This window comes from Electrona antarctica, assembly GCF_951216825.1.
Source record: "Electrona antarctica genome assembly, contig: scaffold_673, whole genome shotgun sequence".
Taxonomy (NCBI): domain Eukaryota; kingdom Metazoa; phylum Chordata; class Actinopteri; order Myctophiformes; family Myctophidae; genus Electrona; species Electrona antarctica.
In genome coordinates, this window is record NW_027637150.1 from 1 (window position 1) to 27,500 (window position 27,500).

Here is a 27,500-nt window from a genome sequence, read left to right on the forward strand (position 1 = left end):
GGTGGTTATGGTATATGGTATGGTATATGGTAGGCCTACATGTTATCTTTTTGGTATGTCACATATACTGTTATATCATCTGATTTACTGTATACCCTGAAATCTCGAATAAACAAAACTGCGAAAAATAAAGTTTAAAAAAAAAGTGGTAAAAACCTACGGTGATACAGATATAATAATAGGATAAAAATAGAAGGGGTGGGGGGTTAGATTACAGTCAACATGTACAGTACATGTCAGTAAACCAGGGATTCATTTATGAATGAATATAATAGGGGTTTTGTCTGGTCATACATACCCTCGTCACTGGTGACCTCTCGGAGCAGCGGGTGGTTGCGAGACAGTTTGCAGAGCTGAGCCGCCTTCTGTTGCTTATTGACCGCCAGTGACTTGCAGTACGACTGCTCCCCTGACACCTGGTGGACAGAGAGAGGTATTAAAGCAAAGAGGAAAGATCAGGACAGAGTTGAGCGTGTGCTTGTTTGCAAACATAGACATATAGGCCAAATTCCAATGCCCCAAATTTCGTTCACTCACACTTGATGGTGAAATTGGTGACCCGACGTCTGACAGAAATATGTGACCACACAACTAATATGTGGAGATCTTTAACCCATTTAGACCCGAGCTCGATTCTACAAAATGTCTTCTACAGAGCTTTTGCCTTTGCTGCCCCAACCCTGTGGAATGCCCTCCCTAAGGCACTCAGAGATGCCCCCACCCTCCAAACTTTCAAAACCGCCCTCAAGACCCACCTCTTCAATATTGCCTTCCCTAGCTAACCCTTCTCACCGGCTTTCTTTTTAATGTTTTTAGCTTTTAGTGTTTTTCCTTTTCCTAATAAAGTTGTTTTTGTTTTGTCGTTACCTCTGTAAAGCCCCCCCCATGTAAAGAGTCTTTGGGTACTCAGAAAAGCGCTATATAAGTTTGAGATAGTATTATTATTATTATAAATCACGACCTCATGTTGCTATGCTATGTCAGTGGTTCTCAAACTACTTCATGTCAAGGACCCCCAAAAATATATGTATTTGGTCGCCGACCCCCATCTGAAAATTATGCTGTTCCAGGAACCCCCCAGAAGCAAAGATTTGAGTTAAAAACGTTCGCTCTGAAAGAATATATATTCAAAGTTTTGCACCATATTTTCACGATTTTTCAAATATAGCAGATCTTCAACCTTGTAGAGCTTGGAGATCTGCTATTTTTCAATAGAGAGTATGCGCATGCTTAAAGTGAATGGCACATCGAGTGGCAAATCGAGTGGCAAAGCAACAGGCAAAGTGAGTTTAACATTGTTTAATGTTGTTTAATGCAATCAGATAAGACTTTTCTGTGTGGATGTATGGGCTGTCAAGGCCAGAAAGTAGTTTTTTGCCACTCAGTAGGCGTTCCTGCATAACTTCCTGGTTTGATGATGATGTCACACGCATACCCTCTATAGCTAAAGTAGAACATAACGCTTAAAACACCAACAGGGGTTCCCGTCCTGAATGGGTTAAATACGTGGCCTAAATACCACCAGGTTGAACTCTGCTAATAAACAAAACTGCAACGATTTACATTCGGACACTGACATTATGTGATCGTCTACCCGATGGTTACATACGTCAGCAGGTCACCAATTTCACCATAACACCGCCATGCTGGAGTGACCGAGTGTGAGTGAGCGAGTGGCCGAGATTTGGGGGTATTGGAATTTGTCTTATAGAAAGCTAGACGCCTCCGTCGGCTCTGGGGCGTTGTTGTTGTTGTATGCATAGACATATATACATAGACGCCCCTTCCGGCTCTGAGGCGCGTGTCACCATTGAAGGCGGAAGCAAAGCGGAAGCTTGTCAAGCTTCCGCGTGCGTAACAAAAGTCCCGGAAAAGACGCGCTGTGATTGGCCAGTAGTCACTTGAGTGACAGCGAGAGACATGGAGGAGTCACATGAGTGACGTCACTTGGGCAGCGACGCAGTCGCCTTCAGCAAATGTCTTCAGCACTTCTAAATAAGAAAGCTGCGGAGAACTGTTGCTTTGTGTTCACTCTTTAATGTTTTCTGTTAGTAATCTAATCCCCCCTGGCTCTGATGTTGTATTGTTAATAACTTTGTTGTTTGTGTTTGTTTGTTGGTCTTGTTTTGTATTGTAATGTATATTGTCATGACTGTTATAATTCATGATTTGTTAAAAAAAAAAAAAAAAAAAAGCCTTCAGCACTGCACGTCCGCCTTCATTGGGATACACGTCGCTCCAATGAACTGCAGCGGCAAATGAGGCATCTATTTCTTATAATATCTATGGTTGTATGTGCAAAAGTGAGGGCATAAGCTTCCTTGGTTGGTGCATCAGTAGTAGTATCGCGTAGCCAGACAACTAGAAGAGGCAACAGTCTGGCCACGTGAGACTATTAGTGCTTCACAGAAGCTTCTGTGTGTGTCACAGGGAGGACGTTTCAGGTCTGACCGGAAGTCCCCGGAAAAAGAGGCGTTGTGATTGTCACTCGAGTGGCAGCGTTGGCGTAGCGTGCCTCCCAGGCCTCGCGTCGACACACGTCGCTCCAATGAACTGCAAGGCAAGGCCAATGAGGCATCTAAAATTCTATTCATATCTATGCTTGCAAAGACCTAATTTTGAGGTCTCTCTTCTATCTGCACACTAGTGAGGCATGCTGCGAGCACTGTGCTGCGGCTGCTGCTGCGGATCCCTTCTCTGGCAAAGGATTTAGGTCCGTTCTAGTCCCTTGCGGGCCTCACTCGTGGTCACTGGCCGAGCACTATACTTACGTGACGCTTGGGACTGGGAGGAGTGATCGCTTTGGTGTCGCTTTGCTTTGTTTTTCTGGTGGAAGTGGCGATGTCCTGAAGGATAATAGTGTCACCATCCCGAAGGCACGAGTGGTTGGTCTGTGGTTTGAACAGCATGATAGCCATGTTATCCACAACAGCAGCACTAGTCAACTCTAGAAATAAGAATTTGGTGTGGCATCAAAGACCAAAAAGACAGCGTTCGTTCCCCAGCACCAGCAGAGTGAGAGAGGACCACCATCAGGATGAGCAAGAAGCGTTGCGTTAGCAGCACTGCAGCCGTTAGTTACAACAATATAAAGCGCTCTCAGAGATTAGAATAGCAACAATGTGCTGAAAAATGCATCAGTAAAGTCACCTGCAAATACCAATACTTTGGAATAGTGGTTTGTTTATCTCCCTCTTTAACATGTATTTAACCCATTTAGGCCTGACCTCAACATTAAAAAGAAAAATCTTCTAAATCCTCCAGTTTTCTGAAATAAATATTTTCACGATTTTACAAAAATAGCAGACCTACAAGCTCGTAGCGCGCCACCGAGTGGCGCGCTACGAGCTTGTAGATCTGCTACAATAGCTAAATTACAACATAATGTTTAAAACACCAAAAGGGGTCCCCGCCCAAAATGGGTTAAATATTCTGAACTGTACCGACTCAAACGATGTCACAGGAGTAGCAAAATTCTTGGCTCTATGCAAGGCCATAAAGAAAGAAAGGACGCCGCATCACTTTCTTGGTGTGGCAATTTCAGCTGTCCAGATCTCAGATTGACACAGTGGAAGGTAAACTGGAGAGGAAGGTTTGATGGAATGCATTCAATGTATTGACGTGAATAAGTGCCTGGTAGAGAAGCGTATGACAAAACTATCTTTGAGTGATTGCGAGCTTTGACAGTTAACAATTAGTCGCATGTTTTTATGGAGGCGTCTATAATACAGCAAAGAGTATGTTTCTGACCGTGCATTCAATATGAGCCGTTATCGCGACATTAGTCTTGCCAGCGAGGCTCCGTCTCAATAGCTACACGTTAAATTTTTAACTGTCTTACCGGTATTATATTTTACAGAATCAATTAAAAATCATTAAAAATATTGTTTGTTCATACACTTGCCAACTGACATTGACTGCAATGAATTCCATCAAACTTCTGGCTTTAGTTTGCCTAGCAAGTGCGTCATTGGTACATGCCTTTCATGACGACGACAGGCATGGTACGTACGTACTTTTTGAAACGTACGTTCCAAAAAGTATTTAAAGACATTTAAGCCTTGGACAAAGCAAACTCTTGTTACAAATCATGACAATAAAACACAATGTTTTGGGCCGATCAAATAATGAAGAAAAACAAAAAGTACCTTGCACTTTTATTGTCATGATTTGTCACAAGAGTTGGCTTTGTCCGAGGCTTAAAAGGTCTTTAAATAAATACTTTTTGAAACGTCTATGGGAGAAATTAAATGGGGAATTCTCTTCCGGGCCTGTCGATGGGGGCGGGACTAGTGAGACACTATGGTGTAATATGTGTTAGAAAAACAACTAAACTGCCACAGTTAGGCATATGTTTTGCTGCCAATTGATCATAGGTTGTGTTCTTCTTTTGTACACTGAAGCCACAAGAGGGCAGCAGAACATTGTTAACGCAGAGTACAACCATAGGTTTGCAAGTTTGACAAATGCTGTAGTCCAGTGGAATCAGTAGAGCTGACATTAACCGACCAAAGTTACTGGCTTTTATCACTTATTATATCACCATTTCATTATCAGTCTGTGCACCCTATCCACTCTACATGATTCTAACTCTTTCACAATCTTCTAACTGTGAGGTGGAAGAATTTCAAACTTGTGTGAGCCCAACAGTCCATCTCGAGACTATATTGTCTAAATAAAAGGGGAAAGAGGGATGAAATAAGATCTGGCTAGCATGCTTATAAGTCCACAACACACAGAGCATGCGATACTGACAAACGTCGTGAAGCTCATGCATTTTCTATGGAGAGAGGGTGGAGGAAACGACAAATTCTAAAACAGAACACACACACACAAGAAAACCAACCTTTCGCGTATTCTTCTTGGAGCTGTCCAACTCCACCTTCTTCACCTTCTTCACTTGCGTTTGTGGTGGTGTGTGGGCGGCGGCGGGAGCAGGCACACTGGGGAGCTCAGCATCATCAACATCATCATCATCAACAACATCAACATCCTTATCCTCGTCTGAATAGGTCTGCGCCTCCATTGGCTCTTTGGACTGCGTCTGCTCCCCCTCCTCTGCGGGATGCGCCTGCGCCACAGCCTGCTCTGCCGCCGGATGATGACTCTGCGCCACCGCCTCCTCCTCCTCCTCCTCCTCCTCCTCCTCCTCCTCCTCCTCCTCCTCTGCCTCTGGACTGTCTGCTTTGGTCTCCTCGGGGTTTGGACTTTGGACGTGAGGCGGCGGCTGCGTCGTCGTCTGTGCGTGGTGGGACCCCTGCGTGTGAGCCTTGTGCTGGAGGTGGCGAGGCTGGTGCTCTCTGGCGTAGCTGTGCACCTGCAGCTGCGTGTGAGGCTTGCTCTGATGGTGGCTGCTGTCCAGGGCGTACGTGTGCACGTGGAGCGCCTCCTTGGGGCTCAGGGTCTTGTGAAAGAGCAGACTGGCGACGCCCATCTTGCGGGCGGGCTGAGCCGCCGTGTCGTCTTCTTGGCTCCAGGCCGGCGACGCGGCCACCGTGAGATGGCCGTTCCTGTGCCAGGACGGAGAGGAGATGGCCGGCGCTCGGGTCTTGGTGTAGTGAGGGGGACGAGTCGCCTCGCTACCGCCGCCGCCGCTCAAACACCGGCGGAACGGGTCCATTAGGGTCAGCTTGGTCGGCGTGACGACCAACTTCGGTGGGCCTTGGGAAGAACAATTTGTGGTGTCGTTATTGTAGAGGAAGGATGAAAATGTGGCCTAAATGTTTGAATATATATTCTTTTAGAGCAAACGTTTTTTTAATTCAAATCTTTGCTTCTGGAGGGGTCCCTGGAACAACATATTATCAGATGGCGGGTCGGCGGCCAAATAAATATATTTTTGGGGGTCCTTGACATGAAAATGTTTGAGAACGACCGACGTAGAAACTGTCTAAACTAGAAGACATTTGTAGAATCAAGCTCAGGTCTAAATGGGTTAAGTTATGTTAGTTTTTGTCCTAATCGTCAGAAATACAAAAGTTAACATTAGCCAAAGCCCTTCCAGATGTAGTATAACTTAGAAACTGGTCACATGATACCTTTAGTCCTCCTGCAGTCTGGCGATGCAGTCCGCGGAGGCATCAGGCTAAGCCTGGGCCTCTTCCCGTACTGCTTCTCCTCGTCTTCATCCTTAGGAACCACCTCCTCGGGCACCTCCAGACAAACCCTGTGTCTCTTGGTTTCAATCCTCTGTGTGTGGCTGTGGGTTCACCAAGCAGAGAGTAGTGCATCAGCTATATTGTGTTAATATACTAGTCGAGCAGAACTGGGGGATAAATGCTGAGCATCTCAAACACACGAGAGTCATGCAAGAACCAGTGTTTGTTTCCGTCGACTAAAACTATGGCGAAAAATGTTCGTCGACTACCTTTTTTCACTGACGAAAACTAAATGGAAACTAAATGAAAACTAAGCTATGGTGACTAAAACTAAGACTATACTGTCGATTTTGTCTACAAATAAAAAATAGACTAAAATGTTAGGAAGGCACTAGTGGACAAGAGATCCAGTAAAAGTCATTTTACACTTGGTTGCATGCTGAAAATAGCAGATCTACAAGCTCACAACGTGTCGCGCTGCGACGCGACACGTTGTGTGAAGTGTAAAATCAGACATTATGACGGCATCAAGGCCCGCCAAAATACATTTTAGACAAAAGTCTTATGATATTTAGACTAAACACTAAAACATTCCAGGTGACTAAAACTAAATTAAAACGTTTCAAAAGACTATGACTAAAACTAAAATAGAAATTTGCTGCCAACGACAACACTGACAAGAACATAGGTTTTTACCTCTTCCTTTCTCCCTCCTCCACACAGCTTTCCACGGAGCTGCCGTCACTGTGGCTTGTGATGTCATTGAAGCCCTCCTCCAGGAACTCCTTGGCCTCCGGGGTGGGCCGCGAGTGGTCAATGGCTGCCGTTTCTCGCCCCTCCATCCACTGTGCGTATCGCTCCGGCTGATACTTCTTCACAAACACGTCCATGGAAATCTTCACCATGTCTTTGCGACATGAGCACTGAAGGCGACAAGAGTGGAGATACAAAGTAATTACCCAAGCACTGATTGATGGGGAAGATTTTTGGCAATACAATATTTGTCTGTATCTCATCCACCAGAAAACAAACTCGGTTGAGCTCTTATTATCATCATCATCAGGGTTCCCACACATGTTTTCCAATGAAATTTAAAAACTTTTCCGGAATATTTAACCCAATTTCCAGGACTATGACGTTCCGCTCATGCGCTGCAGCTGCACAGGTTGGTGTCACTTGACAAAGGAACAGATCTACAAGCCAACTACGCGTCACGCTGAAGCAAACTGTGAGCTTGTAGATCTGTTATTTTTGTTACACCTATGCTGCAATCATGCAGCCCACTTCACAAAAAAAACAAATTTTGTTACATATTTCGTGTAAAAATGTATTGGAAATGTTTTTTATTTACAAAATAATTACCCAAAAAAATGCATAGTCGAATATTTTTTCCAGGACCTTTGATCCATTTCAAAACTTTTCCAGTACTGGAAAAAGTAATTTCTAATTTAAAAACTTTTCCAGGAATTTCATGTCCGTTGTGGGAACCCTGTATTATGTTCTCTTACTTTGTCATATAATATGCAGATACAAAAGAATGATATTCTAGTTTGGTTTATCGTCATTATAATACATTAAAAAAAACAGTGAATTCCAATGCGATGAAAACCTTGTGCTCTGGTCATGGGGTAATTTTATGGCAAAATATTTGATAAATAGTAGTTCTCTCACCAGTATGGCTTGCTTGCCGTAATCGATCCACCTCTGGGTGGCGAAGTTGGTTGACTCTGCACAGTTGAAGCCATGGTTAAAGCCTGCATGATAGGCATAGGGGAAGGTCACCATGAACTCACCGGTCTCCTGGGTAATCTGATGGAATAAAACATTAACAAGAATAATGATTAAACTGCTTTGTGTCTACAATGTATGAAGATCATCTTTACCCCATTCTGGACCGGAACCCCTTTTGGTGTTTTAAGCATTATCTTATACATTAGCTATTGAAAATTGGCAAAACAAAGCCCCTTTTTTTTTTTAAACATCATGAAAATGTGGCGCAAATATTAGAAAATATTTTCTTTCACAGCGAACGTTTTTTTAACTCAAATCTTTGTTTCTGAGGGGTGCCTGGCTGGAACTACATATTTTCAGATGGGGGTCCGTGGCCAAATACAGAACATTATGGGGGTCCTTTGACGTGAAAAAGGTTGAGCACCACCGACATAGAAACATAGGTTTTTCAGAAAACTGTTTATGTCCAAACCTCACTCAAATTGGTACACATCTCTGTAGTCATGTGATCAAAGATGTTTGTAGGTCAAGGAATCTCCCACACAGAGAAGCACACATTTCTAGATGTATGAGAGCTGCAGGCAGCTAAGTGTCTTGTTATTCTACTGTTCAATGGTTCGCGGACCACAGGTGTTTGTTTGCCTTGGCAATGTTCACCTAGACTGGCAAGAATCCACAAAAACAACTTGAATCGTGTCCGTCACCGATCACAGTCACACCAACAAAGACTGCACATGTTCAATAAATGAGCTATCCTTAAATCTGATTTGTATCAAATGCATACAAAATCTCTTAATATTTACAGTTACATATTTTTGAGGGGCGCTAGCCCGTCCTATGCCCAGCTGTGTGTGTTTGTGTGAATCATAGCGATGATTTGACTGGCTGAGCAAAGTACGCATTGCGGATACAAAGTGAACACACGAAAAGTGAGGACGGAAAAGGGAGGACGCAAATTGTGATTGGTCAGAATGAGATGATGTATGATGATGAGAGCACCCCTCACTTCACACGGGTGTGATTTTCTTTCTTGCATGCATACAGTATATACAACAACAGTTAACAGTCAATCAAGTGCAAATATTAAGAGCCAATACATCGATGTACCTTCTCAAAGGGAATGCCATATTTCTTCAGTATAGAGGGGGAGATGAGGGTCATCTTGTGTCTAAGAAATGCTTCACAGTTTTGGGCACTGCCAGGAAAGAACCCTGTAGAAGCATTCAGAGAGGGTATTACTGTTGAGGTCTCAAAAGTACATGAAAAAAATTAATTATATTTTTATTTATGGTTTTCAAATCATACCCTGTGCCAGACGCTCCATTCTCTTCCCATGCTCTGGAGGAACACAGTACCTGCAGAGAATCCCCAACAACATTGCTCAGTCACTCGTAGCGTAATAGGCATAGTTCCCTTTTTATACGTCTGAACTCTGAAATTACCCAAGTAGACACCCCTTTGATTTCTATTAGCATTGCTACAAATGCTTTCAGTCTACAGTGGATTGATATCTTGTTATATGGGAGACCTAATGCGGAGAGAAGGAGTATTTACCAGGACTTGGGTTCCCCAAAGTGCAAGTAGTTGATGCTGTACAGGTCCATGTCTTCAGTGTGCCAGGCAAAGGTGGTCTTCCACATGCCAAAGTACAAGTAGGGTGTGTTCACTCCCTCGATGGTGATGCCACTGTCGTGTTCCACGGTGTCCAGGATAGTGTTGAGGCGCGAAATGTTCCACTCTTTCACATCCTGCAGGAGATTTGTAGGACCAATTATACATAATAAAACGAGGATGATGATGATACCAAATCAACATGGATATAATCAAGGCTATTGTTGGCTCTGTGAAAGCAAATTAAATGAGGGTCATGAACTCAAAACCCCAAAAAGTACTTGACCGCCATGTACAGTTTCCACAACAATAACGCAACTTACAGCACCATAGAGGCTTCCATTGACATCGGCCCCATAGATGGGAGGGTTGAAGGTCACATTCTTCCAATACTTCCTTTCCAGTTCCTCAAAGTTAGCACAACGTGGGCTGCAAAATCTTCAAAAACAATAACCCAACTTTAGTGAATAACTATTGATGAAATAAAGCTCACCCATACCCATTATTATTACAATAATAATATTATAATAATGCAACTCTGATGCATCAACAACAAATGCAATGCTATGCGGTTCTACGATATCTGGCACTGCTCACTTGTCACTGTTGGCCATCTTGCGGAACTCACTGACAATCATGGGTTTCTTCTGGATGTTATACTGCGTGAACAAACCAGACTGGCCAGTCACCACCTGCTGAATGGGTGCTGGGATTACCAGGTCATCTATGTCATTATAGTTGTGCCTGGGCTTCCATTCCTTTGGTGGGACAATCTTTTGGAATAGAGAATTGCACAGTGATGGGCATGTGATTATTATTGGTAACAAAAAAACAAAGAATGTACAGGAAAAAGGAAGGAGGTCCGCACGCTGTTTATCAGCTCCCAGAGGTAGTTTTATTTAACCCATTCTGGGACGGGATCCCCTGTTGGCGTTTTAAACATTTTGTTATACTTTAGCTATTGAAAAATAGCAGATCTACAAGCTCATAGCACGGCACCGAGTGCCGCGCTACGAGCTTGTAGGTCTGCTATTTTTGAGGGGGGGAGAAAGAAAAATCACAAAAATGTGGTGCAAATCTTTGAAGATATATTCTTTCAGAGCGAACGTTTTGAACTCAAATCTTTGCTTCCGAGGAGTCCCTGGAACAACATATTTTCAGATGGGGGTCAACGGCCAATTCAATATATTTTTGGGGGTCCTTGACATGAAAATTAGGTTTTTCAGAAAACTGTCAGGATTTAGACGTTTTTTTTATTATTATTTATTGTCAGGACTAAATGGGTTAAGGGAGTAGGACTAGGATGACAACATTTCGACCACAAACGAGTCCCGTTTGTGGTCGAAACGTTGCCAAACTTGCCATCCTACTTCTAATAAAATTACCTCTGGGAGCTGCTAAACAGTATGTGGACTGCCTTCCTTTTTCATGCGATTATTAGTGACAGTCAAGGCCATGTGGTTACTGGATTGTAAAGCAATGCAATAGAGACGAGATGTGGCTTGATGAACAATGTTCGACATGCCAGTTGGCAGAAATAAGTCAAAAACTACAAGGTAAAATAAACAATTGAAGTCTGTTATAAACCGCCATACTCCAGTAATTCCAACAGTTATTGTAGACATAATGTTGCAATATTTCAAAGAATTACTCAAAGCTGAAGCAGATAGATACACTATGTTGACACCATGCTCACTTTGGCCAGGCCTGCTTTGTGCGCTCCCTGCGACTCCATGTAGGCGATGTATCGACTGAAGTCCTGGAACTCCTCAACAGTGGGACGAAATGTCATGATGGCCTTGGGGTTCAGGGAGACTGAATCCGAAGCCATTGCAAATCCCAGCCAGTGCCAACCCCTAAAAGATCAACAAAGAAGCCCAGCAGTCCCACCAAAATCTATGTTATTTCTTATGTGATATTTAGTTCAACAATTTATTATTACAGACCTTATAAAACACTACTCAAACTAGAGCAGGTTGTCTGGGTTAAGACCTGCCGCAGTGGTGTCCGGTGAGAGCTTAACCGGGATGCTGAAATCTCTGACACAACGATATCTGGGTTGTTGTAAGGCCAGATATCGCAGGGTTGTTTAAGGCCAACTATCCTGTCTCGAACAGTCTTTGGAGTCACTCGCGAGGAGCTGCTAACCTCTCCAACTCTCAAGGGCAACAACCACTTTTATATAGGGCCGGTTGAATGCTTGTCACGATGATGATGCCAGTCATATATTTTGTGATATTTACTATAAATGGACCAAGTCTCTGTCTGTCACCGTCTCCACACCTTAGCGGAAAACGGTCTTAAGCTGCGCACTTCTTAAGCGGTGCGCAGCTTAAATTCCGAGTTTTTAGACAGCTGGTGGATGGAAAAGAAGCTCCACCTCCGCGGACTTTTTGCGAGGAGGAGAGCGTTTCCGGGAATCTGGCCGTCGCGCAAAAAGTCTGCGGAAGTGGAGCTTCTTTCCATCCACCAGCTGTCTAAAAACTCAGAATTGAAGCTGCGCGCAGCCGAGAACGTGCGCAGCTCTTTCGATAGTGTGGCAGCACAGTGTGTGTACTTTTGTAATCCACGTAACTGGAGAACCGTTCGCCCCACAGACTTCAAATTCGACACATGCGTTCCATACCACTACAGGGAGTGCAGTGCCCGGTGTCGAGTCGGTCGGGCCCACTTGTTGTCCAGAACCGCCCCAAAAAGGCCTCTGCCCGGGCTCTGGACAGGGCCCCTGCCCAGTGTCCATATATGGAGCTGGCTTGTTCTGACCTCACACAACACTCCATATTTGGTCATGCCTGACACAGAACTCCATATATAGGAATAAAGGTATATTTCGGCATGTCTGACAGAACTATTTAGGAATAAAGGGACACAGAGACAGATACAGAAATCTCTGCATTGTCTAGACTCCATATTTGGACATGCCTGACAAAGAACTCCATATAAGGGCATAAAAGGGACAGGGTGGGGCATTCATTTCCACCGCTGTAGAGGCTCCAACGGACACCGCTCTAGTATTCTATTAATTATTAATAAATACTCAAATAAGTATGGCCAGTCACAGTTGAGATGAGTAACAATACATAATATGTAATGTAATAAAGTGATTAATGCATTGCTGCCTTAAGACAGACTGCACGTAAAAGTGGAAGCACTTTTCCATTACATCTAAAAGGCCAGTCCACTCCACACCAATGCAACTCCTTGCAACATGCAACTACTTGCAAACATTATCCCCAATGGCAGTTAGTTGCAAGAGTTGCATTACTATGGAATGGCCTTAACACACATGGCGCCCCATGGGTATTAAGGCCATTCCATAGTAAAACATGACCTACGATTTTTGGCTAAATACTCAAAAATTACGCATATAAAATAAAACAATGTACCCAATACCTAGGATTGCCCCCTCCTCTACATACGTACGCCTTCTCTGATTGGCCAGGCGCAGCGTCTCTTTAACTCGGCCCGAGTAGTCAGCTAGCATCAAATACTTAGCTACCATGCTAACGTTAACTCACGTCTAGCTTGCTTTGCTTGCCGTCCTATTAGGTGTCCCACTCTCTCAGTCGTGCAATATGAAGTGCACGGCCATAATACAGTATGCCATTATAAGAACGAGACTGTCAACTCAGTTTATTTCGCATGAAACGTCCGCGAAACGAGCTCACGTTAGCTAGCAAATGAATGGCCGTGCAGTGCACGATGGACACCGACTATTACCTGAAAACGTACAGTATCTAATCTACAGCCCCATATCAAATCTAAACACATGAACACCGACCGCTTGGTTAAAATGTCAACACGGGAGAAACTTTCGCAAATGTCCCTAATACGCTAATTAAATAAGTGGCAAATTACATTGTCGTTATAAATACGCACACTGCACCGTGTTGGCTATCTGGAAGAGCAAAACTATAGACCCTAGGTTGTCATTTTAAAATAAGTGAATTGTTGTAGACAGTCCCCGGTAAATAGATTCGTCCCGCATCCTCGTTTAGCTAACTGCAACTAGAAGATACTCTTGCACCTTAGCAGCAGCTCAGCTAGCTGGGCTTAGGGGCTAACGTTCTGCTGATGATGGACGGTACGGTAAATCTGGTGATGATGTATTTATGTAGGCAAGGCAGCCCCAACAACCAACGGCCCAAAACAAGTGCGAACATCCTTACCAACTCTGTGCCAACTGGGTTCAGGCTACGGCGTGGATGTCGTGGTGTGATCAGCACTCACTCACGGACGGTGGTACATCGATGATCGAAGACAACGTGGATAAATATATGATCCAACTGACGTGACGACCATGAAACGTTCGCTGGACCATTCACTCAGTCAGCCGCCAGTGGTGAACCAACGCGAGCTCCCTGTCCTCCATTACTTCTTGTTGTACACATGCGCACGCGGCACGCACATCCTCCCCGGTGTTGTTTACAACCAACACACACACATGGGGATGGGACACGGAACCATGAAGATGGGCGTACGTGCTCTTATCATAGACCGTAAATTAGGTTCTTATGTACCGCTGTTGTACATGGCTTCTTTACTTATCATCAGGATCATGTTGATTATTCTGGCGCTGTGGTACTATACCAGTAACTACTGTCTGTCTAGACTCTAGACTGTCTTATTATTACACCACACTTTTGTCCTGTTCTTACTTCTTTTGCAGTTTCCGGCAGCATAACTACTAGTGAAAAGTAGTTTCAGGACCGCCTCCTACAAAATAAATTAAAAAAAATAAAAATGCTTTGACAGGCATGTGAATTGACCAACCACGGACCTCCTTAGAAGACCAACACCATGGACAGCCCCGCCAATCAGAGGCTTAGGATTTTCTGAGTTTTTTTTCCCTCCACTAGCCTCGGTCCCAGGCGGTTTTTCTATGGCAAAAAGCCAGATATGACATGCCCGGACCAGTCCAGCTGCAGTCAGTGCCAGTCAGGGGCTTCTCGACCAGTCTGCGAGTTGCTGTTCTGTTGCCTTGCCCCCCTAGGATGCCAGGGGAAGAAGGGCACCCATCTTGTATGGGCGAATCACTTGAAAACAAGTAAAACAAGTGGGAGGTCTTGATGCACAGGACATGACATAAGCCATATTTCTCTGCACCGAGAGTGGTTCAGCCGAGGCAAAAGCAAATATCACATGTATTTTCCATAGCCTAACTGTTTGTTTGACAACAGTAACACAATAATTCAAAGATGGAGTTTATTCATTATAAGTGTCCACCTGTCCCAAATCATGCATCATTTACTAGCGATGTCTTGTTACTTGTAGTACTATGACCTACCTATATATATATATATATATATATATATATATATATATATATATATATACACACACATTACTTGGGGCAACATAGAGAGATCTTGTATAATACTTATAGCTTTGTTAAAAAGCAACCACAAATACAAAAACACATACCGTAAAACAAAGACTAACACGCATGAACTGCAAACATTGGTTTTATTTCATGCCAGGAAAGGCACATTCATTTGACAGTTCAATGAAACAGTTTTAGGCTATATAATTTGTCTTATGCATCTACATTCGGGCAGTGCATAATATGTTAGGATTTACATAACTGCAACAATAACATTAACACATTATTATCATCCACAAATGATATAGCACATTGGAGCACTGAAAGTTTCTATACGCACAATTTTAGCAGAGGACGATGTATATGTGCACCCGGCAGTCTTTTACATTTATGGAGCATTTACACCAAAATGAGACATATTGCATCAGCAGCATTTATTGGTATTTTGTAAAAGTCATATTATTGACGTTTCCTCTTCCGAGACATCATAGCCAAGTCAGCTCCTCTTGGTTTTGTTAGTTGTTAATAGCCTCGGTTTTCATTGCTCAACATTCGAACTCACGTCTATTTTTGTCCACGTTGCATAAGTCCAGTCATGTTGCATCTTCTGGCAATATTATATAGCATAAATGGTGAGCTTCCTTCGGATGGAGACGTTCTCCTTTGACAGACTCATATTTGAGCTCCTGCTTTTAGAAATACTGTTTTAAATCCTCCACCCATTTGCTTATAATTTGCTGCACCAGGAAAACAAAAACAAACAGTACAAGCCATGCTATCAACAGAGATCAAGGACTGTGTTAGACTGTGCTTCATACTTAAAATCTCACTTATCTTCATTGTCTCACTATGAGACACTGACAAAACAACATTCATGAACGAATGTCTTTTTCTTAGATACCAGGTTGAGCTTTCTCTTGTAACACTGTTAGAGATATATAGTTGACTGGAGGGTAGTAGGGGGGTATGCTCTTCATATACATTTATCACCTCAAGTTCTAACATCAACTGTTAATAAAACAAGGTTTTATCTGCTATGGCAGTTGCTGTTACACACAATCACACATGACACGCACACACTCACGCACGCACACATATACACAGTATATATATAAATAAAATAGGAAAATGCTTTAGGTTTTTCAGTAGGATATTTCATATTTTCGGTATTATATATTATTATATTAGTGTTAATACTATCATACTGCATAGAGTAGACACAGTTAGTATTATAGGATTTAGAATTTTAAATGGCCACCTTCTAGTACTTGTGCATAGATGATCCATTGTTACTCACAATATCCGTGACCGCGTTTGATGAGGAACACAGTGTATGGGCACAAAATGATGAGGTGAATGGATTATGGTCGAACAGTTGATATTTTATAATCACCTCTGCTTTGGCATAGCAACAAAGACATGTTGGTGTGGTGAGGTTGTTACATTTAGGCATATTATTTAACTCCTCTTTGTAGCCACTATTAGCCAATATACTGCATATTATGTCAAAACAATTTCCAATTCCACACTACCATCCAGTCAGTATTTGGTTGTACAATATCATCACCAACTTGTGTAACTACAATTCATACTCTGATCTTCCCCATCAACATGTGCAAAATCTCATTATATGATTCCTCTGTCTGTTGTTGACTACATACTGTACATACAGTACAGTGTATCCCTGTGCCTTTCCATTGAGAACATGTAAGATGGTAGGTTACTAGTGATTATTTCACAAGGGCTATAAGATCTGTAGCACTTTACAGAAGGTATTATTGGATGAAAACAAGGAAACTAACACTATTCTATGTACGTTATGCCTTTTGCACTTTGGTTTGTTCATACGATAATGACAAAATGGTCATTGTCCTGTGGACCTCCCATTACTTTGTGAGCTTACGAACACCACACGATGGAGCACAGATACCATGTCAAAAAGAGAAGCAGAAACAAGCACTCTCCGTTTTTGTAACTGGTCCCCTCCTCTTCACATTTTCTCTGGTAAGTTTCTCCCTGCTTCTTTATAGTCCCCTCTTAATCACCTCTTAAACACCAGCAGCTGCACACACCCTGGAGATGTGGCTTCATCTATAGCCCTCAGCCCGGAAACAAGCCTTAAGAACTTACGTGCTAAAAGGCAGGCCCTCTTAATTGACCCCAAGCATGAAGCAAGTAACTCCTTACAGGTTATTTGTCCGAGGACTTGTGTACTCTCAGCGTCTGGTTAGTGCCATTGAGATTAGGGTTCTTCTCCGTGTCTATCTTTTTGGACATGTCAGGCTCCCATAAGAAGAATTCATGCAGCAGGGTATTGACCATGTCCGGGCACTCCATCATGACCATGTGGCTTCCCTCCTCGATCACTTTCAGGAAGGCAAACAGGAGAATCTACACAAAAAAACAAAAGTAATGTTTGCATGATTAACACAATGGTTAGGATTAAAATGACATTATGTTTATGTGACATGCAATCTTAAACTGAATATGTTCACAGGCATCGTGCCTGTCACAGACATGCACAGAGCAAGTTCAGTCAGGAAACTCAGTGCAGTTGCTGCCGGCCGTTAATTGTGACGGCTCAGGATCACGTTCTCATTCACATGATTCACTTCACTTTTAAACTGGAAGTTTGCACTGCTCAATCTCCTTGCTTGCTTGCAGATACTGCACATTGATACTGCTGTGCTACTGTCTGCTTTAACTGTCTGCTTTAACTTTTGCTGCTCACCCTCCTCCACCCCAGCTACCACCTGTCGTTTTTTTTGTATCTGCTGTTTAGGTACGGGGGATTCGGAGTCCCTATGGTTGGGACTGATGCGCTTGATCTCAGTGCCCACTGCCTAAAAAGCAGATCTAATTCATCGCTAAACCATAATAAATATATTGCTCATTTTATATTCAATAATATATATTACATGATACATGATTCTTGAGTTGTCCTGACTGAAATTACAGTATGATGTAATTCCCTCCAATAAAAGTCTTTAAAGGTAAAATAAAAGTAGATTTTGTATCAATATTGCATTTGATAAGTTTTGGATCTGTTTTGGATTCGTCGTGTCAGTGGTTCCCAAACCTTTTTAGACCGTACGTGACCCAAACGAGAAATTCGGTGGTTACTAGAGAACAGCGGATGAGCTTTTTTGTCACCCGAATCCGCATGTGCATAATTATAATCCGCCCGTTATCCGACCGCAATTTATTAATTAATCCAATTTATTAATCCGCACCACCCGCAATCCGCTGCGCAGGGAAGCGCCCAGCGTATACAGTATAGCCAATCTACAAGCTCACAACGCGACGCTGCGACGCGTTGTGAGCTTGTAGATCGGCTATTTATACTACTTGTACAAACAATGTCACTCACCACTCTCTCGACAGTTCACCAATGTTACGTAGTGGTTGTATATATCCATTTCCATGGTAACACGCCGTCCACGTTTTCGCGACGTATTTTCATACAGCATATCCAGCGGTCATCGGCGGCAGGGTAAAGAACTTAATCACTCCCAGTCCCACGCCGAACGTATATTCCTCCCTTCTGTTTTACTTAGTTTTAAGTTTCTCTCAGACTCACTAGCTGCCTGTTAGCAACTTTAGCGTAGCTGCCTGTAGGAGACCACTGTGTTGTTGTTGTTGTGCAACAGGACCCAACTTCATAGGCGGCTAATTTGTGCCAGATCATGGAAAATGATTAAATTAAAATACTACTACCAACGCACGCACGCCGAGATTGTGTGCGTTTTAAAAGCTATAATAAGCATATTTATATACTTTATTATGCCATTACTTTATTTCCCGCATTATTTCACCCGCGGTTTATCCTATATTAATTTATAATAATATGAATTGACCCTAATCCACCCTAAACTGCGGTTCACCCGCGGCAACCGCGGCTAAATCCGCCACCCGCTGGTCTCTAGTGGTTACCCAGGACCCAAGCTAGTGAAATAGCCGATCTACAAGCCCACAACGTGTCGCTTCGCTCCATGTTATGAGCTTGTTGATCGGCTTGGAGTGAATATGGGCTGTGTCTTTCCTGAAGTCGATGAATGTAAGGATTCCAAAAATCTGTAATATGTATTGTTGTTGCTTGTTGCTGTACATCCCATGACCTCTTCTGTTTTATTCTGTTTTTTAGTTTTTTCTGTTGATGTTTTTGTTTTATTGTTTGCCTTGTGTGTCTTTTATGTCTTGTCTTGCATATTCTAAAATTCAAAAATAAAGAGTTAAAAAGAAAAAAAAAAGAAAAATAAAGAGTAGGAAACAAATAAAAAATGGAACCATACAAATGTGTCTGCGACCCACAACTGTTTGGGGAAACGTGTGGTATACCTCAGCCATGCGCTGGTCCTCGTCCATGGGAACAAACTTGTCGCACATGCCGTGCACCAGCAGGATGGGCGCGGTGAGCTCAGCGTGGTACACCTCGTCCCCCTCGGGCCAGTACTGCCCGCTCATCATGGCCCGTAACACAAATGGCGACACGTTGAAGGCATTGCCCTGCTTTAGCAGCTGCTTCTCTTTGGCACCTTGACGGGCAAAACCAGCTCTGTAGACAGAGAGAGAGAGGGTTTGTATGCATTTTAGATGTCAAATTAACCCATTTAGACCTGAGGACGATTCTACAAAATCCTGACAGTTTTCTGAAAAACACATGTTTCTCATGTACATGTCGTTCTCGTTCATGTTCAAGGACCCCCAAACATTATATGTAATTGGCCACCGACCCCCATTTCAAAATAATATGTTGTTCCAGGGACCCCCAGAAGCAAAGATTTGAGTTAAAGTGCCGCACTATGAGCTTGTAGATCTGCTATTTTTCAATAGCTAAAGTATAACATAATGCTTTAAAACACCAAAAGGGGTTCCCGCCCAAAATGGGTTAAACACTTAGGTAATGCCAATATGAAAATATTTCAGTGTGTATTCTGCACTACCACTAAACAATGTCGTTTTGTTAGGCTTATGTGTGTTGAGGGAAGTTACTTTGTTCTGTTCTAGGGGCTCCATTTCCGTCACCGCTAAACCCCTTATCCCTAAACTTCATTGCCTTGTTTTACTATTTTGAAAAACATTTTTGAATAGTTCAACTAGCCAATCTACATTGACACGTTGTGAGCTTGAGCTGAGAAAATGGAGCCCCTAGATGTCTTAACTCATTCTGGACGGGAACCCCTTTTGGTGTTTTAACTAAGCATTATGTTATACTTTAGCTATTGAAAAATAGCAGATCTACAAGCTCATAGCGCGCCACCGAGTGGCGCGCTACGAGCTTGTAGGTCTGCTATTTTTGAAAAATCGTGAAAATGCGGCACAAATCTTTGAATATATATTCTTTCAGAGCGAACTTTTTTTTTTTGACGTCAGGCCAAAATGGGGTAATTTTGTATGCAGTCCAGTCCTCAGGTCTTACTTCAGGAAGCTCCAGGCCAGACAGGGGGACAGACAGTGAAGAACACACGAAGGCAGCTGGAAGATGGAGCAGAGACTGGGCTCCAGAGCTGTGGGACCGCCTCCGTTGATCATCACCACCTTGTGGACAAGCTCAGGATATTCATGGGCCAGGAAGGTGCAGAATGACACGCTGCATGGGAGACATAAGATGGGAATGGTTGCAACATGTTAACCCATTTAGACCTCAGGACGATTCTACAAATGCCTTCTAAAATCCTGATTCTAGTCTGTTTCTATGTCAGTGGTGCTCAACCTTTTCCATGTCAACGACCCCCAGATTTATCTGTATTTGGCCGCCGACCCCCATCTGAAAATATGTTGTTCCAGTGAACCCCCCCCCCCCCCCCCCCCCCCAGAAGCAAAGAGATTTGAGTTAAAAACGTTCGCTTTGAAAGAATATATTCAAAGATTTGCGCCACATTTTCACGTTTTTTCAAAAATAGCAGACCTATAAGCTCGTAGCGTGCCACTCGGTGGCGCGCTATGAGCTTGTAGATCTGCTATTTTTCAATAGCTAAAGTATAACACCATGCTTAAAACACCAAAAGGGGTTCCCCGCCCAGAATGTGTTAACATTTGGGACAGGAAGAATCCCAATTAAATTAAATGTTATTGTGTTTTGAGGTTTTGGGAGCAAATCTATTATGAGCCATTATTGACTGATCATAGTGAACTAGCACAGAAATGCTTCACTTTGCAAAAGTGATTAATCAATTGCGAATATCTTTTTTTTAACAGAAATGCCACGCTAGACTATACAAAGACTCACCCGTACGAGTGACCGATGAGAATGTTGCGCTTGCGCGCGTATCTGGTGAAGATGGCGCGCAGGTCCTCGGCCAGCGCGTAGAACGTGTACGCCGCGGCGATCTGCGGGCCGGTGCTGGCGCCGTGTCCCGCCAGGTCCGGCGCGATGACCTCGTAGCCCAGGCGGGAGAAGAAGTCCAGCTGGCTGCCCCAGATGTCCAGGGAGCCGCCCACCCCGTGCACGAAGAACAGCGCCACGTCCGAGTGCGTGCCCTTGCAGCTGGTGATCTCCCTCGTGGAGTCGATGAGCACGGTGCGCTTCGGCTTGCGGCGGCGGCGGCGGGGGGGCGGGGCGGGCTTCTGCTCCCCGCCGGAGGGCGGAGGAACGGCGGGCGGCACGGGCTTGGGGTCCGGAGACGACGCCAGCTCCCGGTAGTCGGCCAGCTCCACCTCCACGGTGCTGCAGGGCTCCAGGTCCCCGTCCTGGCCCTGCAGGATCTCGGCGTGCAGCACGTCGCCCAAGTTATCGATCACCAGCTGGCCGTTGCGGTAGACGGTGATCTTCCTCTTGCAGTGCACACTGCTGCGGCCACCGCCGGTGCGCTCGTCGTTGTCGTTAGAATCCTCAGGGCGGTCGTCGGCGTCACCCCGAGACTCGCTGCTCTCCTTCCCCGACACTTGGTCTTCCGTTACTACGGGCGGACGCTCGGGGATGATGTGACGCACGCGGAGGACTCGTCCAGGCTTGACTTCGACGAACTCGAAGCCATCAGAGGGTTCAGAGGAGTCCAGGGGCAAGACCAGGCTGGCAGCCTTCCCAGTTAAGCAGCACAGGATACCCTCGGCGATGCTGGTCAGCATGGTGCTCACCTGCAATGACAAAGAAAGAAGCACAGGCAATGAGGGAAATCTGCAAATGCAAACTGCAATGATACAGAAACACAGAAATGTCTTGTCATCATCATCGCCAAACTGTATTCTTTGAAATGTAACATTAGGTAGTAAAAGATCACACCCGTGTGAAGTGAGGGGCGCTCTTATCATCGTAGAATAGATCATCCATTCATCGTCAATGGGAATGTAATCTTTGTGTAGGACAGAAATAGCCGATTTGCTCGTCCACGTATGACGTAAATTCTCCATTCATTGTCAATGGGAATGTAATGTTTGTGTAAGACGAAAATCTACACTATAGCTGAATATAGCAAAAAAAAAATCACACCTGTGTGAACTGAGTGGTGCAAGGTCTTTATATAGCCTGATCAGCTGTGGTCTGACGTAATGTCAGTGACCATAGTAACCATGCTCATTTCTTTGGGTCCCACGTACAGGTACACACACGTACAGGTACACACTGATGTGTATGTGTATAAAAATCACACCCGTGTGAAGTGAGGGTGTGATCTTATCATCGTACATCAATTTATGTAAGCGGATATTTGACATTGCTACATAAGGTAAGGTGGTCCCCTTATTGGTCAAGCGCTCCCACCACCATGTGTTTTGTTAGCCGATTTGCTCGTTTACATATGCCTAAGTTTTCCCTTCAATGTCAATGGCGTTTAATGTTTTGATGTCTAATTTACGTCATATTTAGCAGAATTATCAGCTCTTATCATCATGGGTCATCTCATACTGGCCAATCAGAATGCCTGTTGCCTGTGATTGGTTAGCCGATTTGCTCGTTTATATATATGACGTAAAATTTCCCTTCAAGGTCAATGGCGTTTGATGTTTAATTTACGTCATATTTCTGACGTAATTTCTCAGTTCATTGTCAATGGCAAATCTTGAGACGTGTGGGGACAAAAGCTGTTTATAGAAGGGGCTAGCGCCCCTTAAAAAATCACACCCGTGTGAAGTGAGGGGCGCTCTTATCATCATACATCATCTCATTCCGGCCAAACACAATTTGCGTCCTCACCATCGTCTTCAATGTTTGTGTTTAGAACAATGTTGGTGTTTACACAAACACTCAAAGCTGTCCATTCATTGTCAATGGCATTCAATGTTTGTGCTAACACAATGTTTGTGCTAACACAATGTTTGTATGTGCACAAAGTACAAACCCTCAAAGCTGAACATAGGAGAGGCTAGCGCCCCTCCAAAACAAAGTACACAATGTTGTGACATGATGGGAAACAAGTGTGATTACCGGTATAGGCGTGACATCAGTGAATAACCAACCAATCTTTAATCCTAAATGTTTCCCTTCTTGTCAGTAATCCTTTCAGTCGTTTCAATCTTTTCAATCCTATGACAGAAGCCGAACAGACCTTTTTGCTGTCAACATCAATAAAGATGTGTGAGAGAGTGCCGTGTCCCCCCCCCCCCCAAAAAACATGATAATCAGGTACTATGATTATACTAGGAGGCATATTTTTTTGTACAGTGCACAGAAAGTGATAAAATTATGTTTTTATGTGGTTACAGTACCCACCAGTTCATTAACTATACCTGGTTTTCACCGTATCACCAGCCTCCTGAACTTAAGCCTCGCCCCAGCACAGCTGTTGTTGTATGATAATGGTGGAGGGCTTAGGGTTATGATGACACTAAAGTAGTGTATTTCGATTTTGACTCAAAGGCTTTCAGCTTTCAGGAAGAAAACCAAAAATACACAGAGAAGACATATTTGAATATTACCGGTAGCCTATTAGAGTAATGTTAACTCCATAGACACATACAAAACACCTGGGGTCTATTAGAGTAATGTTAACTCCATAGACACATACAAAACACCTGGGGGTCTATTAAGAGTAATGTTAACTCCATAGACACATACAAAACACCTGGGGGTCTATTAGAGTAATGTTAACTCCATAGACACATACAAAACACCTGGGGGTCTATTAGAGTAATGTTAACTCCATAGACACATACAAAACACCTGGGGGTCTATTAAGAGTAATGTTAACTCCATAGACATACAAAACACCTGGGGGTCTATTAAGAGTAATGTTAACTCCATAGACATACAAAACACCTGGGGGTCTATTAAGAGTAATGTTAACTCCATAGACACATACAAAACACCTGGGGGTCTATTAGAGTAATGTTAACTCCATAGACCTTTGCATTACTATATGATTACCCTTTTGTATTGCATTTGGATTGATGCCAACAGATTAATTCCGTTGTACACTTGTGTCCAATGACAAAATAAAATCCATCCATCCATCCATAGACGCATACAAAACAGAAAAAGTAAGATCACGGCACTCCATCTTTAAGAAAGACCCATATACTCCATGTCAAACAACAGAGTCCTCTCCTTTCACTCACAGTGTAACTCACCTTAAAGGACCACTTCACCACTTTTCAACATCCCTTCATATAATTGGTCCTCACTAATGTTCATGTTAAAACACCACAATTTTTTCCTACTCAGTCTGTGTCTCATAGGAGGGCTGTGGGCAGTTCGGACACCCGTCCACCAGTGACATCATCATTAGGCAGATTTATTTTTAAACAAGATTTGTTTTAAAATATATTTAGATTTTTATTATAGTGAGAACGATGGCTTCAACTTTTGCATTGCAACTTTTCAGGAAAAGAAAGCCTGCCGTTTCTATTAGCTTGGATTCACCATCGATGATGTCACTGGTGGACGGGTTTCTGAACTGCCCACAGCCTTCCTATGAGACACAGACTGAGTAGAAAAAAATGGTGGTATTTTATCATGAACATTAGTTAGGACCAATTATAGGAAGAGAAGTTGAAAAGTGGTGAAGTGGTCCTTTAAAGCATTCAGATATTCAAAGTCAACCCATAGACAGACAACAATAACACAATAACCTTGCATAAGTCAATTCATTGGCAATGGGACCGTCCGACCGTCTGAGTCTATTCACATTACTGATACAATCTATAAATAGACACATCTCTTTCCAGCATGGCTAGTTTCCTTGTGTATAAATAGACTCAGTCACTGTGACACATGCCATGGTTCATTCCAGTATGCTGTATATACAACATTACACTGTAAAGTGTAGCTCCGTGAAGACTACTGTTACTGTTACTGAATTTGTGTCCAGTCATGGCTCAGGCAGGGTTTGGCACTTGGGCAAATAGTTTCATATATCTCTCTGTACACTGATTATCACCAGGGCCGGCTGCAGGATGAAATGACTGAGGGGACAATTGAGATATTTGAGGGGGCAAAAAAAATATCATATTGCGTTGTTAAATCAAGCAGGCAGTGGCAGTTGTAGGACTCAGGTGGTCCTATGCAAGATTCGAATGATCGCGCTGCCCCGCCCGGGGGGGGGGGGGGGGTCTGGAGGGGGCTTTCACCTCCGGGCTCCAGATTTTCTTTTAAATTTGCGATAAAATGCTTCAATCTGGTGCACTTTGAGATAAAAATGAAGAGGCTAGATCTATAAAGAACTACACACATCACATTAGATTGTGCTATTATTGCCTGTGATAATTCATCACAGAGAAACAGAACAGGAAGTGTCACATCTACATTTGGAGGCATAACTTTTTTTGTTTTTTAGCTAAATAAACAAACTTCAGTAGAAGACAGATGCTATAAAACCACACACCAATATACCGTACGGTACCTAATAGCTAATACCTAGAATATGTACGTAAATAAAAAAGATATGAAAGATTTGATGTTTTGGTCTCACTGGAAGCTTTCAGTGATCCCCTCCTCCCAAATCATATCCTCCTCCTTCAACCCCCAAATGTATCCATAATTAAAGAAAATAAGTGGAAGAAGAAAAAGTATTAATACCACACTGCATCCTGCTAGTGATCTCTAACGGTTTCGTTCGGGTTGTTAATTACAATATCCACCCAGGATAAATGCTCCCCAGGCAAATTGTTAAAGGTTTGTTAATCCATTGAGACCTGGAACGCATCCATGTCACGTTAGCGTTAGCGTTTTAAACATTATGTTATAATTTAGCTATTGAAAAATAGCAGATCTACAAGCTCATAGCGCGCCACCGAGTGGCGCGCTATGAACTTGTAGGTCTGCTATTTTTGAAAAATCGTTAAAATGTGCCTCAAATCTTTCCGAAAATTGTCATGATTTAGAAAACTTTTTCTTTTAAATTTCGACGTCAGGCCTGAATGGGTTAAGGGAAAAGACAAATGAGATGCAGAAGGAATGATTCTGCTTCACCACAGTCAAACTCAGTGAACGATATTGTTATACAGATCGAGAGATGTAGTCAGGGAATATTATCAGAATAATGTCAAATCTGGGAATACATTTCTTACCAATAATTTTCTTCACCAATGTGTTTGTAAAGGTGTCTACTAACATATCCCACATTGGTTTCTATTCAACCACCCTAGGGGAATTTTTGCTGAAAGTTGGGGCACATCAACAACCATTATAAGGCAGAATGTGAAAATGTGATGAAGTCAGCACATTTAGGCACATTTGGGCAAGTGGCTATGGCCAAACTTAGGGGTCTATGGCCAAACTAGGGGGTCTATGGCCAAACTAGGGGTCAAACTAGGGGGTTTTCATGATTCTGAACCCATTCCAGCCCAAATGTGCTGACCTCAGCACACAGCTATGGCCATTTTAGCCCAAGGAGTGTTTAGTGCAAAACTAATGCTTGGAATGGGTTCAGAATCATGAAAACCTGTTTTTGCTGTTTTTTGTTTTCTTTTTTGAGTTTGTCTTGTCTTGTTTTTAAAAAAAATATATGATTCTGTAATTCGTTGTTTTGAATGATGATGTTTGCATTATCATTAAATAAATCTTTTTAAAAAAAGAATCATGAAAACCCCCTAGTTTGGCCATAGACCCCCTAGTTTGGCCATAGCCATTTGCCCAAATATGCCTAAATGTGCTGACTTCATCACAAATTTGTGATGACGGCTATGGCCGTTTTTAGCCCAAGGATTGTTTTTCGTGCAAAACTAATGCTTGGAATGGATTCGGAATCATGAAAAACCCCTAGTTTGACATGTCACATGCTACTTAAAGCATAATGAAATTTAGAACATTTTGCCTTATGGTTATTGCCTAATGGTTGTTGTTGTAAACCAACTTTCAGCAGCTGTCAAAAATGCCCCTAGGGTGGTTGAATAGAAACCAACGTGGGATATGTTAGTAGACACCTTTACAAACACATTGGTGAAGAAAATTCTTGGTAAGAAATGTATTCCCAGATTTTATTAATATCCTCTGACTAATGATGGAGTAAGGGTGGTGAGAGGAAGAAACATGATGGGGTGAGGTTTGGGGTGGATTCTGGCAGCAGTCATAATTATAATAAGGTCAGTGCATCACCATTATCCTGTTTCAAGGGGCGAAATGGAGAGAAAACCAGAAGCATATTGTCATGCCAGTTCCCAAACTGTTTCATGTCAAGGACCCCCAAATTGACACTAATTAGCCCACGGACCCCCATTTGAAAAGATAATGTCAGGGACCCCCCATAAGAGAAGATGTTGACGGCTCTAGCAGTGATTCTCAACCCGTTTAATTTCAAGGACCTCCAGTTTGACATGCATTAGTCTACGCCCGGACCCCCATTTAATGGCATTTCTATCTCTGA

At 43.1% G+C, this 27,500-nt stretch overlaps 2 protein-coding genes across 2 annotated transcripts in view; both read right to left on the minus strand.

Moving 5' to 3' along the window:
- Window positions 1-298: 298 nt before the first annotated feature.
- LOC306919116 (lysine-specific demethylase 4A-like) lies at window positions 299-14,047 on the minus strand (the record flags this gene model as incomplete). The annotated part of the gene is made up of 13 exons (XM_079531952.1): window positions 13,610-14,047; window positions 11,137-11,296; window positions 10,038-10,213; window positions 9,764-9,878; window positions 9,384-9,577; window positions 9,135-9,184; window positions 8,937-9,040; window positions 7,770-7,907; window positions 6,795-7,021; window positions 6,039-6,199; window positions 4,847-5,661; window positions 2,772-2,891; window positions 299-416 (listed from the first exon to the last, which is right to left on the minus strand). Coding segments are annotated over exons 2-13 (2,353 nt in total), but the record flags the coding sequence as incomplete, so codon positions are not given.
- An 845-nt stretch (window positions 14,048-14,892) lies between these two features.
- Window positions 14,893-27,500, minus strand: part of LOC306919115 (protein ABHD8-like) — a 15,033-nt gene continuing 2,425 nt past the window's right edge. Inside the window, exons 2-5 of the mRNA XM_079531951.1 lie at window positions 20,993-21,840; window positions 20,183-20,353; window positions 19,102-19,318; window positions 14,893-17,154 (exon numbers count right to left, since the gene is read on the minus strand). Of these exons, the coding sequence (XP_079388077.1) occupies window positions 16,954-17,154; window positions 19,102-19,318; window positions 20,183-20,353; window positions 20,993-21,831 (1,428 nt within the window). The 5' untranslated portion in view covers window positions 21,832-21,840 and the 3' untranslated portion in view covers window positions 14,893-16,953. The remainder of the gene's footprint in view (window positions 17,155-19,101; window positions 19,319-20,182; window positions 20,354-20,992; window positions 21,841-27,500) is intronic.